This window comes from Dromiciops gliroides, chromosome 2 (assembly GCF_019393635.1).
Source record: "Dromiciops gliroides isolate mDroGli1 chromosome 2, mDroGli1.pri, whole genome shotgun sequence".
NCBI lineage: Eukaryota > Metazoa > Chordata > Mammalia > Microbiotheria > Microbiotheriidae > Dromiciops > Dromiciops gliroides.
The window spans coordinates 464,155,021-464,173,056 of NC_057862.1; the positions used below are offsets into that span (position 1 = coordinate 464,155,021).

General features: G+C 43.8%; 1 protein-coding gene across 1 annotated transcript in view; it reads right to left on the minus strand.

The window, feature by feature from the left end:
* LOC122739135 (WAP four-disulfide core domain protein 5-like) overlaps nucleotides 1–11,168 on the minus strand; it is a 22,053-nt gene extending 10,885 nt beyond the window's left edge. Inside the window, exons 1-3 of the mRNA XM_043980980.1 lie at nucleotides 11,084–11,168; nucleotides 4,835–4,975; nucleotides 4,594–4,734 (exon numbers count right to left, since the gene is read on the minus strand). Of these exons, the coding sequence (XP_043836915.1) occupies nucleotides 4,594–4,734; nucleotides 4,835–4,975; nucleotides 11,084–11,168 (367 nt within the window). The remainder of the gene's footprint in view (nucleotides 1–4,593; nucleotides 4,735–4,834; nucleotides 4,976–11,083) is intronic.
* Nucleotides 11,169–18,036: the final 6,868 nt, after the last annotated feature.

An 18,036-nucleotide genomic window follows, 5' to 3' on the forward strand; every position in this document is an offset into this window, starting at 1 on the left:
ATTCATCCTCTCTCCCTCCTAATTTAACCTAATTTAACTGAACTTATTTATCTTTTTATCTCACTCAGTTGAATTCACCTGTGGCCTAGCACAATCACTGGCTGTCTCAGAACCATGAGATATGGTATGATAACCTTTCCATAACATTTTCAGGTGTCATGAACACATACTAAATTTGGCTTTGATCCAGACACATGGTGGTAAAAAGTGTTACACATTGCATAACTACCTCAACCCTCTATTACAAGTCTAACCATATAAAGGAGGGAATGTAATGGAATTTATTAATTTGATCATTGACAATGCTATGCTAAGGTTTTAAAAATACAGCAATTCAAACAGTTAAAGAAGATAATCCAGCTTTCCAGACCAGAGTCCAGAGTCCAGAATCCAGACCAGAATCCAGAATCCAGACCAGAGTCCAGAATCCAGTTTTCCAGACCAGAATCCAGTTTCCTCCTGATGACATCTTACCACTTCAAGAAGACAAGAGAACTCAGAGACTTTATATGAACTGTTTTGCTTTATTAGCTTTTACTATCTCCTTTCTGTTATATACTATCTGTAACATGTACTCTCTGCAGAGGCTCTCCCTTTGCAAGACTAATGTCAAAGCGTCGGTTCATGAGGAAAGAAAAAAAAAAAAATCGCCCCTCTGGACAAAACTTTCCTCTCTTCCTTTTCTGTATTGTTGTTCGCATATTATTAGTCAGCAAAAGTTATTATATTCTTTTTACTGTTCCATCAAGGAAACATTCCGTTTCTTGAGGAAGCAAAGGGGGGAAATGTGGTAAAATATGAAAGTTTTTAACAGTCGGTTAGGATAACTGAAAGACGCCAGTTTTTCAAGGACCACCCTTTTGGGGAGGAGATGAACAGTCCGCCTGCTGCGCATGTCAGACTGCCTGCCGGGTTTTTTTGACTTCCGGGGTGGAGAGAACGAGAGGAGGCCTTTTGCCTGCTTGGCGGGACTCCTGACGGCGCGGCACAGACTCTCTCTCCAAAGGTGACCTTTTTCGGTTTGGTGAGTTTTTATAAGGAATATAGACTAAGCTTAGACTTAAGACGATTTGTATTGTGTTTCTACTTTCCTATCCTTCTAATCAACATCACCTTGTGACTATCATAACTATAAATAAAAAGGTCTATCTAGAAAACCAAAAGCTGCTTCCATTTACTAGTTTGGGAGATAAATTAAGGGAAAGGTTAAGTAGGGGAGATTTATGATCTAATATCCAATTTTAAATCTCACACAGGGTAGACAGAGCTCCAGGAGAGGAGTGAGAAAAGTCCCATTTTCCTGATAACAGCTCCCACCCCACAGGGGTGGGGGGGTTAGGAGGGTCGGCTCAGAGAATTTACATGAAGCATTTTTACAGCATAGCATGGTGGCTGTCTGTTATTGCTATGGTTATCTGCCCAGAGTCACACAGGGAGCAGTGGCCAAGGTGGGATTGCAAGCACAGTCTCCTGACTCCCAATTTAAGAGCTAGTTCCACCCCACCCCCAGCCTCCCACTTCCTCACCCTCATTCTACGTAGAGATTCTTAATCAATGCTTATTATCCATGGTCAGAGATACAAACAATGTCAGAATTTATTGAGTTTATAGTATGGGAAGGTTTAAAAGCCCCCCCCCCCCCCAGGACAGTAGCAGTGGGATGGAGGAAAGGATTTTCCCCATCTTCCAGAGAAAACTAAACCTCATCGAGGTTAGGGGACTTGCCCCAAGTCCCACAGGAAGTTCATGGGGAACAATGGAAAGACAACCTTGGATTCCCAGCTGCTGGCCCTTCTCTTTCTCCCACTACTCATCAGGGTGGTGCTAAGGATTTAGAGAATAGCAGCTCCATCTCAGAAGATAATAAGGGATCACAGGTGATGGCAAGGGGAAGCTGCTTGTGGGCCCCTCTGCTCTCTAGAAAAGTGGAGGGCAGGGAGGCCCAGGGGGAGAATGACCAATGCCGCTGTTGTTTCATCCTGGCAGTGCTGGGGGAGGGGCTGAGCATACCCTGGAGTCCGGTCCAGTCTGGAGTCCAGTCCTGAAGTCCTGGGAAGGAGCAGGAGTTAGCCTGGGGAAATCAAGAAGGGGTTAGTCCCTGAATAGAGTCTGGGTAGCCTCAACACAATAGGTGTCCACAATCAGACCAGCTCTAGCCTTCTTTCCCAGGAGGACCCTAATGGCCAGAAAGCTTTGGTAAATTGCCCAGGGTTGCATAACTGATCCAAGGGGACTGGGAAGTCTGAGGAAAGAAGTCTCAGCTTTCTTCTTTATAAAAACAAGGGGGCTCATTTAGAGAATTTCTAAGGGCCTTTCCAACTCTGACATTCTATATTCTAAGATTGGAATTGGGTAGGGGTGGCATTCTATGTTCTAGGCTTCTTTCCAACTTTGACATGTTCTATGTTCTGTGTTCTAAGTTACCTTCCAGGTCTAACATGTCTGACCTGTAACATTCTGTGTTCTAAGGTCCCTCCTAACTTTAACTTTTTTTTGGGGGGGGGAGAGGAAATGAGGGTTAAGTGACTTGCCCAAGGTCACACAGCTAGCAAGTGTCAAGTATCTAAGGCTGGATTTGAACTCAGGTCCTCCTGAATCCAGGGCTGGTGCTTTATCCACTGCCTCACCTAGCTGCCCCTAACTTTCTTTGTTCTAAAGACCCTTTCATCTCTAGCATTTTGTGTTTTGAACTGCCTTCCAGCTCTGACATTCTATAATTCTGTGTGACTCTGGATTTCCTCCAAGATGAGCCCCAATACCACTTCCTCCATGAAGCCCTTCACAATCCTCCTACTGGAAAGGATCATTCTCTTCTCTGAACCTTGTCTGGACTTTGGGTTTTTTCCCTTGTATTGTAGTTATACACCTGTCTTATCCCTCTTCTAACTACTCAACAACTGTCCACAGTAATAAAAATCCATAGTAATCCAAAGTAATTACTATTGCACAGGGACCTATGGTCATCACTGGGAATATAAAGATGAAAATTTATATAGTACCTTCCCTCAAGGAATGTATAATGTGGTCTGTATGTAGGGGTGAGGGGAATAATGAGACATATAAGTATGCCACAACTTTCTGAGATCATAGGATCACAGAAATTTCAGAGTTAGAATCCAGGTTTTAAGCCTGGGGCCCTTTGCATGGGATTCTCCTAATTGGCAGAGAGAATGATGACTCAGTGCTGGGGGAGATGAATAGGCAGGGGCTGGTACAAGAGTTTTGGAGAGGAGACTCTTCATTCCCGCTTTGAGAGAGGACATATGGTTCCAGACTCTCTTTGGGACCAACTGCAGGGAGGAGAGAGAAAAATGACTTTGAAAGTGTCAAGCATATAGGAGAAGCTGACCCTTCAAAATGTCTTTGATTTCAAGCTTGCCTCCCTGAAGACTTCAAAGAATTTCCCCTTGAATGAGACCAGGGCCTTTCTCTAGGTTGAGTGAGATATCAGCTTGTTCTTGTCTAAAGAGGTCATTCACTTAAGTATTTTCTGGTATATTCTAATCTGTAGAAGTTCTGTTTCTATTTGCTACCTGCTTGGATAAATGGGGTTACTCACTATTTACCATTTGTTTAACTTGCATTTGGCAGAGAGGAGTTAAACCCACAGATGGATATCTGGGTTACCCTCCTTTTAGCATTAGCAACCAGGGAAGTTAGTGGCTTTGTTCCTTTTGAAGCTAAAGAATTCATGCCCTTGGACCAGCAAGATAGATGTCCAGTACCCCCCCTCTCAGGAAAGCTGAGCAGCCAGCTCTTTGCTGTTTCTCTCCAGTCAGGAATCAAAATCTCCCTTGGACGGGGGTAGGCCAAATTCCTGAGCTATCTAGCCAAGCCTCTCCACAAGCTACATTTAGACAATCCATATGGACATGCACAACTTACATGGGCACCACACACTTGATATAGTATTTTAGGACAAGAAGGGGCTTTATATGTTATCTAGTCCAACTCTCTCGTTTCACAGATGGGGAAACTGAGGACCCAAGAGGAAAACTGATTCGACCAATAATGCCCAGCTAGGAATTAGCAGAGTCTAGATTTGAGCCCCATTCCCGACTCTAAATTCAGTACCTACTATGCCACCCTGCCTTCATTCTTCCCCATCAAGTGCCTAGCATAGGGTCCTACCTATAGTGGCTGTTCAGGAAAGGTTTGGTAAGTTAAATTGAAGTGAAATTTGGCCATGACTCCCCAATTGGAAGGATCCATCTGCAATTGTCAGAGTTAGAAGGGACCATGGCAATCTATTTAACCCAACCCTCTCATTTTACAGAAAAAGAAGGTGAAATGAGTCTGAGAAAGGTTAAATGACCTACCTAGCACTCTTCTTCCACCAGGAACTCAAGCTATGATTTCATCAGGGGCTAATATCTCAGATACCCTCCACCACCATACCCCCTTCTGGGCATGGGTCTCATTGCCCCCCCAAAGGAAATCCCACTCATCCCCACTGTTCCCTTCCTCCCCTCAAGCCAGATTGGGAGAAAGTCCCTCCTTGCTACCATGTTCACCCAACAACCATTGTTAGCAGCTCTTATAAGGAATAGCCAAGCAAAGAATTCTTTCTCCCCTGTGGGGTAAGATAGGCACCTCTGGCAGGGTCCCTGCAGTCTCGGCCACAGGCTCCTGGACAGCATCGCTTCCTGCCAGAACAGTCCTTGTCCAGCTTGCACAGGTGCTGGGTGGGGCTGAGGCAGTATAGTGGGTCTGTGGGGCACTGGCCTCGCTTTACTGAAAGAGAGAGAGAGAGAGAATCCTGAGCTAAGAAGCCAGGCCAAACAGGGGGACGAGGAGAGGGAGGGGATCAAAAGAAGGCAGAGGGCAGAAATACCCTTGACTTTGGGCAGGCACTGGAGGAAGCAGGCCCGAGAGCAGCACTTTTTCCCAGTTGGGCAATGACGGTCCACCATGCACTGGTTTGGGATGGCTTGAAGGCATGGCCCATCATCTGGTGGGCAGCCCCCTGATTTCTCTGCAAGAGAATCACAGACAATTAGAACTGGAGAAAGGCAGGGAAGAGTATGATCCTTAGAGGCCTTTTAGTTTGGTCTCCAAATCTGACCATATAAGAAACAGTCCCAGAGAGGGAAAGAATCGCTCGAGGTTGTAGAGCAAGTTAATTCCTTAGTCTGATTGAGGAGGCACATGTCACAAACACACAAACACTCATCCCTATGTACAGTCCCAGAAACATCTCCACATACATCATAGGGTCGATCTAATTCAACTGCCTCATTTTACAGAGGGAGAAACTGAGGCTCAGGGGGCTTAAATGACTTGCCCAAGGTAACAGAGGCAGCAAGTGGCAGAACTAGGATTTGAACCCAGGACCTCTGAACCTCTGATTTCAAACCCTTTGCTGTTTCCACTACACCATGCTATCTACACACACACACACACACACACACACACACACACACACACAGCTCAGTGTTCAATCTCACATATACATAAACACATTTTATTTAATAAACATTAAGTACCTACTTGGGGGGGGGCAGGGCAATGAGGGTTAAATGACTTGCCCAGGGTCACACAGCTAGTAAGTATCAAGTGTCTGAGGCTAGATTTGAACTCAGGTCCTCCTGAATCCAGGACTGGTGCTTTATCCGCTGTGCCACCTAGCTGCCCCAAGCACCTACTTTTGCAAAATCCTCTGTATATGTAGTTTCGGTATGTATATGTCACATTCTACAGAAAGTAAACTTCTGGAAGACAGGGACTATTACATTTTTGTCTTTGTGTCTCTAGTGCGTAGCACAGTTCTTGGCACAGAAAAATGACTTTGAAAGTGTCAAGCATATAGGAGAAGCTGACCCTTCAAAATGTCTTTGATTTCAAGCTTGCCTCCCTGAAGACTTCAAAGAATTTCCCCTTGAATGAGACCAGGGCCTTTCTCTAGGTTGAGTGAGATATCAGCTTGTTCTTGTCTAAAGAGGTCATTCACTTAAGTATTTTCTGGTATATTCTAATCTGTAGAAGTTCTGTTTCTATTTGCTACCTGCTTGGATAAATGGGGTTACTCACTATTTACCATTTGTTTAACTTGCATTTGGCAGAGAGGAGTTAAACCCACAGATGGATATCTGGGTTACCCTCCTTTTAGCATTAGCAACCAGGGAATCCTCAATAAATGTTCACTAATTGATTGAGTATGAAAAGGTGAGGATTATAGTCCCTATTCTCAAGAAAAGACTCATCTTCCCAAGTGCAAATCTGGCCTCAGATACTTACTAGCTGTGTGACCCTGGGCAAGTCACTTAACCTTGTTTGCCTCAGTTTTCTCATCTGTAAAATGAGCTGAAGAAGGAAATGGCAAACCACTCCAGCATCTTTGCCAAGAAAACTCCAAATGAGATCATGGAGAGTCAGACATGACTGAAAACAACTGATAATTAGCTACCTTTGATAACATGCTCCCATTCTCACACAATGAACCCAGTATAGCTGGACAACTGAGGCTTTATTTTAATGCTTGTTTTTTTTTGTTTTTTTTTTTTGTGAGGCAGTTGGGGTTAAGTGACTTGCCCAGGGTCACACAGCTAGTAAGTGTCAAGTGTCTGAGGCCAGATTTGAACTCAGGTCCTCCTGACTCCAGGGCTGGTGCTCTATCCACTGTGCCACCTAGCTGCCCCTATTTTAATGTTTTAAACGTCATATTGTTGTACTTGCAATATTTTTTTTGTAAACTAGACTAAAATAAACTGAAAACCAGTCTTCAAAAACAGCTTTAGTCAACATTTATTTTATTTAGCCACCAAAGAACTAGGTTGTCATAGCCTCTCAGAATGGGAGGATTTTGAGAACAAACAAGCATTTGTTGTAACTTAAAATTCCCTTCTTCATCACTTCCCAATTCAAGTGTTAGGTGATCCTTAGACATTTGAAATTTAGATTGAGTTTTTTCTTAGTTCAAAATTTAAATTCTGGAAGGCATCTTTTTCTAGAATGAGCCTGTTTCGTCCACATTAAAAATTTCTTGATCATTGTACCTACCTTCTTTAATTATTGTCTTCAGAACATCAGGATGCTTAGCTGGTTCACCCTTATCTGCACTGGCCACTTCTCCAGTAATTTTTAATGTTAAGCAATTAAATTTTATTTTTTAAATTAAAAATTTTTTTTTCTGGGCAATGAGGGTTAAGTGACTTGCCCAGGGTCATACAGCTAGTAAGTGTCAAGTGTCTGAGGCCGGATTTGAACTCAGGTCCTCCTGAATCCAGGGCCAGTGCTCTATCCACTGCACCACCTAGCTGCCCCCAAACTTTATTTTTAAAGCAACCAAACTAACCAATACCTGCAGTGAAAGTCTCTTCACTATTCAATTCATTTCCAGTCTCACTGTCTTAAATAAACTTGAAGGCTTTGTCTGATGGTTCCTCTGCTAAAAGTAATGCATTTTTATTGTGATCTTCAATTCATAGAGTGAAAAAACCCTCCATTTCTGTCATTGACATAGCACTTCTCAGGGGCAGCTAGGTGGCACAGTGGATAAAGCACTGGCCCTGGATTCAGGAGGACCTGAGTTCAAATCCAGCCTCAGACACTTGACACTAGCTGCATGACCCTAGGCAAGTCACTTAATCCTCTTTGCCCCACCAAAAAAAACCAACCAAACAAAAAAGAACTAGAAGAGACCCCAGAAACACTCTAGTTCACTCTATTGATTGACATAGCACTTTTCTTCCTCATAGTTGTTTGCAAACCACAAGAAGCTGATGGGACTTGACCTTTTTCTTTTATTTTGTCTGTGTTTTATAATATTTCTTACTGTACATTCAGGAACCCTGACATCTCATCCTGTTTTAGAGTTTCTATGGCTCTGTCCATGCTGTTCAGTTACATACAATTTTTATTCTAATGTAACAACAAGTCTCTCTTTTTTTTTTTTAGCACTGGCAGTGTTTCCATCTAAGTTTTTCTTCTGTTTATCCATTTTGTTGAGGGATACTTAAATTTTATATTTTCCCCAATTGCATGTAAAAACAATTTTAAACATTACTTTTTTAAAATTGTGAATTCCAAATTCTCTTTCTCTCTCTCTCTCTCTCTCTCTCTCCTCGCTGAGACAGTAGGCAATTTGATATAGGTTATGCATGTGCAATCATGCAAAACATATTTCCATATTAGTCATGCTGTGAAAGAAAACACAGATCCCCCCCAATGAGAAAAAATAAAGTAAAAATTAGTATGCTGTGATCTGCATTTAGACCAGAAATTCTATCTCTGGAGGTGGAAAGCATTTTTCATCATGAGTTAAGGGCTATTTTTGAAAAAAATGAACACAATTGTTGGTAAGATGGCATGCAACAGCATATCACATCCACACTGGAGGATAGGCAAGTGCAAACTGATGTGTTAAAACCCTCAACTAGCTCAAGTTAATTGAATTTTTACTTTAATTGAATGCAACCTGGTATCATTTTATAATTTGTACTAAATTGAATTTTGTATTATTCGAACTCATATTAATTATGATGTAGGGGTAATAGGAGCAAAAGAGAGATCCAGACAAAATGCTCTGGGAAAATCTGAAAGAGCAGTTTCCTTTCATCTGGGAGGCATCAAGGAAGGCTTCATGAAGGAGGTGGCATTTGAACTGGGCTTTGAAGGAAGAGAGGATTTCAATAGGCAGAAATGCAGAGGGAGTGCATTCCTGGGGGAGGAAGCACCAAAGTGACACATAGGACTTGAGTTTAGGGATAAGCGAATAGTCCAGTTTGGCTGGAAAAAAAGTATGTGAAGGAGACTAAAATGAACTGAGTTTGGAAAGATAGGTTGGAGCTAAATTGTGGCAGGCCTTGAATATCAGGCCAAGGAGTTTTTATTTGATTCTAAAAGCAATAGGGAGCTACTGATGGTTTTTGAGTAGTCAGGTTTGTTCATTAGGAGGATTGTTTTGACAGATATATGAAGAATGAACTGGAGAAGGCCATGGGACCCATTTGAAGATTATTATAATATACAATCACAGAGAAACCCATGTATACCCTTGCCTATGTAGAAGCATGTTAGGGACCTCAGACAGAGAACCCCTGGACAAAATCCTCCCCCACTGGCCTGTGATGGCTCTTGGCATTCCATCCTTAGAAATGCATTCCTTTAGTTCCTTGACTGCATTAACAGGTATGGGAGTAGAGCAGATGATAGTGAAGAGACAGATGTCCAGAACAAAATTTGTTTCAAGGGTGGGACTCTAAGTTCAGTCAATCCGCCTACACTGTGCCTGGTTCTGCTCTTAATGCTGTACCAGATCTGCCTTCCAAGGAGAGCTGGCTGCCATTCAGGTTTGTCCTAATTAGGGTTGCCCCACACTGAGGCACTACCTGACAGCACTCAGCCTCAGACTGTGCCCACTCCCTTCCATCCTTCTCTTTCCCTCCACCCTTGGGCTTCCCCTTAAGGCTTGAAAGGCACAGACTAAAGCCTCCAAAGGGCACCGTTGGCATCCAAGGGTAAGGATGAGGATCCAGGCATCCAGTCATTCAGGTCTATTGATGGGACCAAGGAAGAAGAGGTTGGGCCCTGGCTGGAGTCTCCTGTTTATTCAGGGTTCCTCATATACCTTAGGAATGCCTCGAGCTCTACCCTCTACTCCCTAGGGATACCCCAGATGTCCCAAAGCATTTTTTTTTCATGTGAAGAGGTAGAAGTTTATTGGAATATAAACATTCAGAGAACATGTAAGATAGAAAAAAACAACAACATATACAGACCCTTGCCCCCAAAGCATTTTGAGAGATCCTAGGCCTGCCATTCCCCTTAGGGATATCACGTCCCATCCCTTCCCATCCCTTCTAAGCATAGCCTTGGGCTCCTCATGACCTTTCCAATTCATCAGTCACTGGGTCTCAGCCATTCTGTTTCTGAGCTTTCATATCCCCTTCACTGAAATGCCTCCCTTCCCCCCACTCCAATTGGCAGTTGTGTAGGGTCCCCTGGCCTAATGGGGAAGGGGCCAGACTTGATTCTGTGCTGCTCAGCCTCTAGGAGCCTCTGATATAGGTCAAAACATCCTGCTTTGGAGCAAGAGGGTGTGGAAGGCTTAATGCAGAGAGGGAGGCACCTGCCAAGCAACTTCTCTGACCCCAAAAGTCTTGGTAACAAGTCATACTGAGTACCTGCTGTGTGTCCAGCCCTGCTTGGTCTAGCCACTGGCTGGACCCTCCAGCCTCCAGCCTAGTCATCCCCCACCTCCTAGTCCCCAGAAGAGACCTCAGAGTTCCCAGATCATCACTGCCAAACAGAGTCCTCCACCCTTCCCTCCCAGGCCCCAGATAGAACCTTTTTATTTTTCCGTGGCCCTCATATTTCTCTATCCTCACTTCCAAGACACTCCACAGCTTCAGAAGACTTCTAAGTTGGCAAATGGAATTCCCAATTCTCCCATAGCCTTCATCAGCATCCTCCTGTCTCTCAGAGCCCCCAAACAGAATCACTGGTGCCTCCATAACCCCTAAACTGATCTTCCTGTAACCTCCCAGGGCCATAGAATACCCTGTATTTCCACCTACCAGCTACCAGCTACCAGCCAGAGCTCCAGGATCAGTCCTGTGAGAGCCCCGTGGGCACAGATCATCATCTGAGAAAGGAATCTAGGGTACCCCCTCCCTAACCGATCCTCACCAGCAAGGGCAATATCTCCTCTCCTCTTGAAAAAGTGTCCCAGGCCTAAGGCCCCATGTCCTTATCTCTGCCCCACCCCATCTCCAGATCTACACACATCCATATAAGTGCCCTGACACACAGCCACATATAAGTCCAAACACAAAGAGAAGGACCCAGAGGAGGAGAGATCTACACATACATCAATCAATATATACAGGGTCCTATATGCACAGACCCACATACACTCACACAAAGACATGATCACATATAAAAATACATAAGCCCACAATCGATTGACACCCAAATGTACACATACCCTGGCATGCCCTCCACTCGAAGGGACAAGTGCTACTTTGCCTTCAAGCCCAATGTAAGCCACCAAGCCCCAAGGCTGGGACTGGGAAGTCCAATGAGGCAAAGCCAGGCATGGTCCCTTCCTCCACCACCCTCCTCCCCAGCTGCCCAAACTTACCACCCTTCTTCCAGCCTACTGTACTGGGCAGCTGGCTGCCCAGGGCCAACAGGGCTGCCAAGAGAAGAAGGCCTTGGGCCCTCATGCTGCCCTGTGGGAGCCAGCCTGAGTCCAGCAAAGCCTGACTATCTGGTAATAAAGAACTTCAGGTCTAGATTGGCTGAGTCAAGGGAGGAGGAGTGGGAAGAAGGGCACATGTCGCCTTCCTCCTTCTGGGACACACCCCCCCCCCATTCTGAGATCAAGATTGGGCCTCAAGGGGAGTGGGAACTTGCACAAGCCTTTAGGAATGTGGCCACAGGCAGCTCAAACCCAACTCCACCCCTGCCAGGGCTTCCCCAGAGCTACCTCTTACCTGCCTGAGACCCAGGTTTCCAGATTGGAAGAAAAAGTATTCAGGAGGGGACACAGTGAAATAGGGGAGAAAAGTTGGATGGGAGCAGAAGAAGGTTCTCAGCCTGGCCTCCTGGAAAGAACCCAGATCAAGAGTCAGGGGCCCTGGGCTACAGTGGGAGCCTGCCACCTACCTTCGCTAGACTCTTTTCTCTTTCTCCTCATCAGTAAAACAAGGGATTTGGGCCAGATGACACCCCGCCTCAAGGTCCTCTCCAGTTCTATCATCTTCTGCTTCTGTTACTGTTACTACCTCCTCACCTCCACCAAAAGATAGCCAACCCTAGAGTTTTTAAAACCAAAGGATGTGATGATCTTGTCCATTTATTCATCTTTGCAGAGGATGGAACAAAAAGCAATTAGTTTGGGGGCAGCTAGGTGGCGCAGAGGATAAAGCACTGGCCTTGGATTCAGGAGGACCTGAGTTCAAATCCGGCCGCAGACACTTAACACTTACTAGCTGTGTGACCCTGGGCAAGTCACTTAACCCCAATTGCCTAACAACAACAACAAAAAAGAAAGTCATGGAGAAAATGGTAATGATGTAGATGAAAACTTAAAAGTATACTGTGCTGGGGGCAGCTAGATGGAACAGTGGATAAAGCACTGGCCCTAAATTCAGGGGGACCTGAGTTCAAATTCGGCCTCAGAGACTTGACACTTATTAGCTGTGTGACCCTGGGCAAGTCACTTAACCCTCATTGCCCCACCAAAAAATAAAAAGTATACCGTGCTTACATTTTTTTTCCTCCTGGACAGATGGTTGTTAAATACACCACCACTACTTATAGGACCCTCTAGTGGATAGTACTACACTTGGAATCAGATAGAAGTGGATTTGAGTCATGCCTCTGATATTTTCTTGCTATGTAACTATAGACAGTCTTCTCTGAGTCTCAGTTTTCCATTTTGTAAAATGGGGAAAATAATACATGTGCCTCAAAGGACTGTTAATATATCTTTCTATGTATGATCATACACATACATGTGTATTTTCTCCTTTTTATCTATAAATCCTATGATCTAGGATCCAGACTGTAACATATTACGTACTGGTATATCATATATAATTATAGAGAAATCATATATAACATGTGACATAATTATATATTTATATTGATCAGTTACTATGTAAATATGGTATATGTATATATGTGTCATTGTGAGCCAATAGATGGCACTATGAGGAATTCTGGTTAGACAACAGTTGGAACTTCCTGTCACTGACTTCTGCCTGACTAGAATGGGTGATTGAGACAAAGCTCTGGAATTTCCTCCTCATTCTTGGGCTGTAGGAGGTGAATCCCCCACCTGCTAGCTGTAGGGATAGAATGGGAAATGAGAATCCCACTGGCTCTGTAGCCCCATCACTTTCCAGCCCCCTCCCAGTTTTAGAGGTCCTGACCTTAACGTCACCCCAAGTGGTAACCAATAAAGATGACCCTGAAACACCTTCCTTCTGGATCAGCTCTCCCAAGGGCAAATGGGATTGAGATCATTTCCATTATGTATCTGGGGCTCAGTTGCCCCAATCTTAGAGGCTTTGTAAGTGTCAACAGGGCTCTGATGATAGCAATAAGCAAGGCTGCCCCTCACCCTCAGCATAGGGTCCCTTCCTCAGACACTGAAGGATCCTGAAAAGAAAAATTCGCTCTCACCACCAGGCCTGGAGATCTGAGGATCTCAGATAATCACATTAGCTAGCATTTAAGTTTATAAAGTACTTCACACACACACACACAAACACATACACATATTTGGGGGGAAGGAGGCAAGCAGGGTTAAGTGACTTGCCCAGGATCACACAGCTAGTAAATGTCTGAGTCCAGATTTGAACTCAGGTCCTCTTGACTGCTATTTATTTATCTCTAATGGGAAGCTAGGCTATGTACTGACTTGGAATCAGGAAGACCGAGTTTGAATCCTATCTCAGATACTAGCTGTGTGATCCTGGGTAAGTCACTTAACCTTTGGTAAAAGGAATATTAATAAAGTACTGCGAACTATGGTTTGGGGTAATAGCATACCCCAAATAGACTTTGAACCGGGGACATCACAAAGATACCCAGATGTGAAGATCTCCCTTTAGGCTTCACTAACATTTTGTGTTGTGGATGTTATATGTGTCATCTGGAAACATTTTATATTCTAAGGTCCCTTACAGCTCTGATTTTTTTTTTTTTTTAGTGAGGCAATTGGGGTTAAGTGACTTGCCCAGGGTCACACCGCTAGTAAGTGTGTGTTAAGTGTCTGAGGCTGGATTTGAACTCAGGTACTCCTGACTCCAGGGCCGGTGCTCTATCCACTGTGCCACCTAGCTGCCCCACAGCTCTGATATTTTAAGATTCTTCACAAAAGCCTTTTTGTCAAAGTTCAGGTTGGCTGTTCTGGTGCTAGAAGATGAGGGTAAAGTCCCTAAATGGAGGGGAGTGATAGAAATTAGCCCCCATCAGGCAGAGAAGGTCCAGAGCCCTGAGAAAACCTGAGTTAGAGAATCATAGATTTAGAGTTAGAAGAGATGGACCTCAGAGGTCATCTAGTCTAACCTCCTCATTTTACAAATGAGGAGACCGAGGCCCAGAAAATGGAAGTGACTTGGCCAGTGTCATACAGGAGAATGAAGTAATGAAGGCAGTATTTGAACCCAGATCCTCTAGCTAAAAATTCAGTGCCCTTTCCTGTGACAGGGGTCACACTTCTCTGGCCAATAGTCTCTTCATGTATACAATTCAATTCAATAAATCCTATTTTCCTAACATACGTCCTTCTATATACATGAGTGGAAGAAGTAAATCACTGGTCCTGACTCATTTCAGAACCTGGGCCCTTGGCTTCAGCCTGTAAGCCCCACTTCAGTCAGTCTCCCAGTCTGCCCATTGGTCAGAGAAGGGGCAAAAAGAACCTGGGAAACAGAGGCTCTAGTGGCAGCCTGGTATCTGGTCTCCTAGCCAAACCTGCTGGACAGTACCACCCAAGTGCCGGCTAGGTCCTCCACCATTTTTTTTTTTTTTTTTTGCTGGGTAATGAAAGTCATACAGCTATTAAGTGTCAAGTATCTGAGTCCGGATTTGAACTCAGGTCCTCCTGAATCCAGGGCCGGTGCTTCATCCACTGCGCCACCTAGCTGCCCCCTGTCCTCCACCATTCTTCAGAGCTGAAGATATGACCTCTCCCTGGCAGTCAGGGATGCCTCCTATGAGACTGGTTAAGAAGGGAGCCTGTTTTGTTTTTTTTAAATAAATGTTTTTATTTAAAGTTTTGAGTTCCAAATTCTATCCCTCCTCTCCTCCCTATCCTCCCTCTCCCTGAGGCAGTAAGCAATCAGATATAAGGATATACATGTGCAATTATATAAAACATTAGACTAGTCATTTTTCATAAGAAAACTCTAATAAAAGAAAGTGAAAGATAGCATGCTTCAGTCCATGTTCAATCAGAGATGGATAGTATGCTTCATCATTCGTCCTTTGGGATTGTCTTGGATCATTGTATTGCTGAGAATAGTTAAGTCATTCACAGTTCTTCATTGAACAATATTGTTGTCACTGTGTACAACATTCTCACTTCACTTTACATCAGCTCATATAAGTCTTTCCAAAATCATCCTGCTTTTGCACAATAATATTCCATCACCATCATATACCACAGTTTGTTAAGCCATCCCCCAATTGATGGGCATTCCTTTGATTTCCAATTCTTAGCCACCACAAAAATAGCTGCTATAAATATTTTTGTACAAATAGTCTTTTTCTCTTTTTGGAGATGTCTTTGGGATATAAACCTAGTAGTGGTATTGCTGGATCAAAGGGCATGCACAGTTCTATAGCCCTTTGGGCATAGTTCCAAATTGAGAGCCTGTTTTTGAAGCAACAAAACTTACACACAGAAAGAACACCAAGAACCTGAGTCTAGAGGACAAATGCCTGATGAGGGATATACCCATTCAGGACTATAGAAAGTTAGAGTGTTGAGAAATCCTTTGGGGTCAAGATGAAATATCATTAAGGAAAATAAATCTGGATTTAAAGTTTAGAGGACCTGTTCAAAGTCTATCTCTGTTACTTACAATCTTGGACAAGCCACTTCACTTTTTTTTTTTTTTTTTTTAGTGAGGCAATGGGGGTTAAGTGACTTGCCCAGGGTCACACAGCTAGTAAGTGTTAAGTGTCTGAGGCCGGATTTGAACTCAGGTACTCCTGACTCCAGGGCTGGTGCTCTATCCACTGCGCCATCTAGCTGCCCCTCACTTCACTTTTCTTGACCTGAGTTTCCTCATCTATAAAATCATTATCTCTAGGTTGTTGGTCTAGAATATAAGCTCCCTGAGGGAAGGAGCTGTTTTTCATTTTTGTTCTTGTCTCCTAAGCACAGTGCCTTGTACATTGTAAGCATTTAAGCTTTGTCGAACTAGACAGAACTGGGTCAGAATGTTAGAGCTGGATAGAACCTTAGACAACAAGATAGAAGAGAGATCACTGAGCCCAACTTCCTCCCCTATTTCATAGATGAGGAAATTTCAGTCCCATTGGAAGTCATTTGCCCAACCTCACACAATGACTCACACTGACATTGTTCTTTAAGGTTTGAATCATAGATCACAGTTTTTATAACTAGAAGGGAGGTATAAAGGCTATCTAAGTAAGTGTGTGTGTGTGTGTGTGTGTGTGTGTGTGTGTGTAAATATAGCTGACATTTATATAGGGCTTTCAGGTTTGAACAGGACTTAAACTCAGGTCTCCTGAATCCCCAACCCAATAGTCCTTTTACTACTTTTCATCCCTCTCAAGATGAATAATAAACAAATAAGAAATAAGTCAACTCTCCAGTTGATGGTCCAATGTGGGGAAGGGCTTGGAGAATAAGAAATTTGTATAGGGAGAACAATGGGATCCCCTTAGCTTTCTCCTTGGGAGAAGGGTGGATCTAAGATTCTTCCAAGGGATCTAAATGGTAGGGAGTGCAGTGGATAAAACACCAGCCCTGGATTCAGAAGGACCTGAGTTCAAAGCCAGCCTCAGACACTTGACACTTACTAGCTGTGTGAGTCTGGGCAAGTCACTTAACCCTCATTGCCCTACCAAAAAAAAAAAAAAGGCATCTAGGTGGTACAGTGGATAAATCACTGGACCTACAGTCAGGAAGCCCTAAATTCAAATCCAGCCTCAGACACTCACTAGCTCTGTTACCCTAGGCTTTTGTCTGAGAAAATTTCAGTTTCTTCAAGTGTAAAATGGAGGCCAAGGGGACTAAAGGATCCTAGATCTGGGGCTAAAAGGGACATGAGAGGCCATTTACTTCAACCCTCACATTTTAGAGAGGAGGAAACGGATGAGAGAGATCACTTGGCTTGCCTAAAGTCATAAGGGTAATAATCAGAGGTTAGGTGACTTTTCCAAGGTCACACGGGTAGTAATTATCTTTAGAAATGACATTTGAATCAGTTCCTCTGATTTCAGAAATGGATCTTTTCCCATTGTATCATAAACCAGGGAATGCTTCCTGAATGGGGTGAGGACTAGACCTGAGCCTCAAAGGATGGGAAGGATTCAGATTGCCCTGAGTTCCCATTTTCCAGGTATAGTATTTCCTATCTCAGAAGTGTGGATGGTGTCTCTCAACCTAGCCCAGGAATGAAGGGTTTTAGGGGATTCAGGTATTGGAGCCAGGTGGGGGAGAAGCCTTGCTTTCACAGAATACTAAAGCTGGAAGGCCTCTTAGAATGTAGTGTCATATAATAGAAAGAGCACTGGATTTGGAATTAGAGGCCCTGGGTCCCAGCTCTGCCATTTACCACTGATCAACAAGTCATTTTTATCTCAATGAGCCTCAGTTTCCTTAACTGCCAGAGGAAGGTAACTATTTGCACCTTCTCCCTCACAGGGCTATTGTTTTTTTTGTTTTGTTTTTGTTTTTTGTTTTTTCTCACAGAGCTATTGTAAGGATCAAATGACATAGTGCATGCAAAGTGCTTTATAAATCTATAGAAATTTTGGGTAGCTCACAATAGTCTATTAATATTCCTTTTACTAGGAGGGGAAGGGAAAGGAAAGGTGATAAGCATGTATTAAGTACCTACTATGTGCCAGACACTGTGCTAAGCACTTTACAAATATTATTTCACTTGATCTGGACAACTACCTTTGGAAGTAGGTGCTATTATAATCCCCATGTTACAGATTAGAAAACTGAGGTTAAGTGACTTGCCCGGGGGTCACACATCTAGTAAGTGTCTGAGGTCAGATTTGAATTTAGGTTTTCCTGACTTCAAACCCAGTACTCTATCCACTATGCCACCTAGGTGCCCTAAAGGTAACAGGCATTGTCTAGGAGCATGCAAAGCTATGGGAATGCACTCCTCTGATACCATCCCCACCAAACCACCTGTCTCTGACACTGACCCTGGCTAATGGCTAGTGGATTTATCGATGTCATCATTTGCTCCGGTGATGCCCCATAGGAGCAGGCTGGTATGTGGCAAGCTGGTCACATCGTCACCCACAGGGCTCTCTTCACTGGGCTGCTCTCTTCAGGTTGTCTGCTGCTCTCTGCTGGGATTCTGC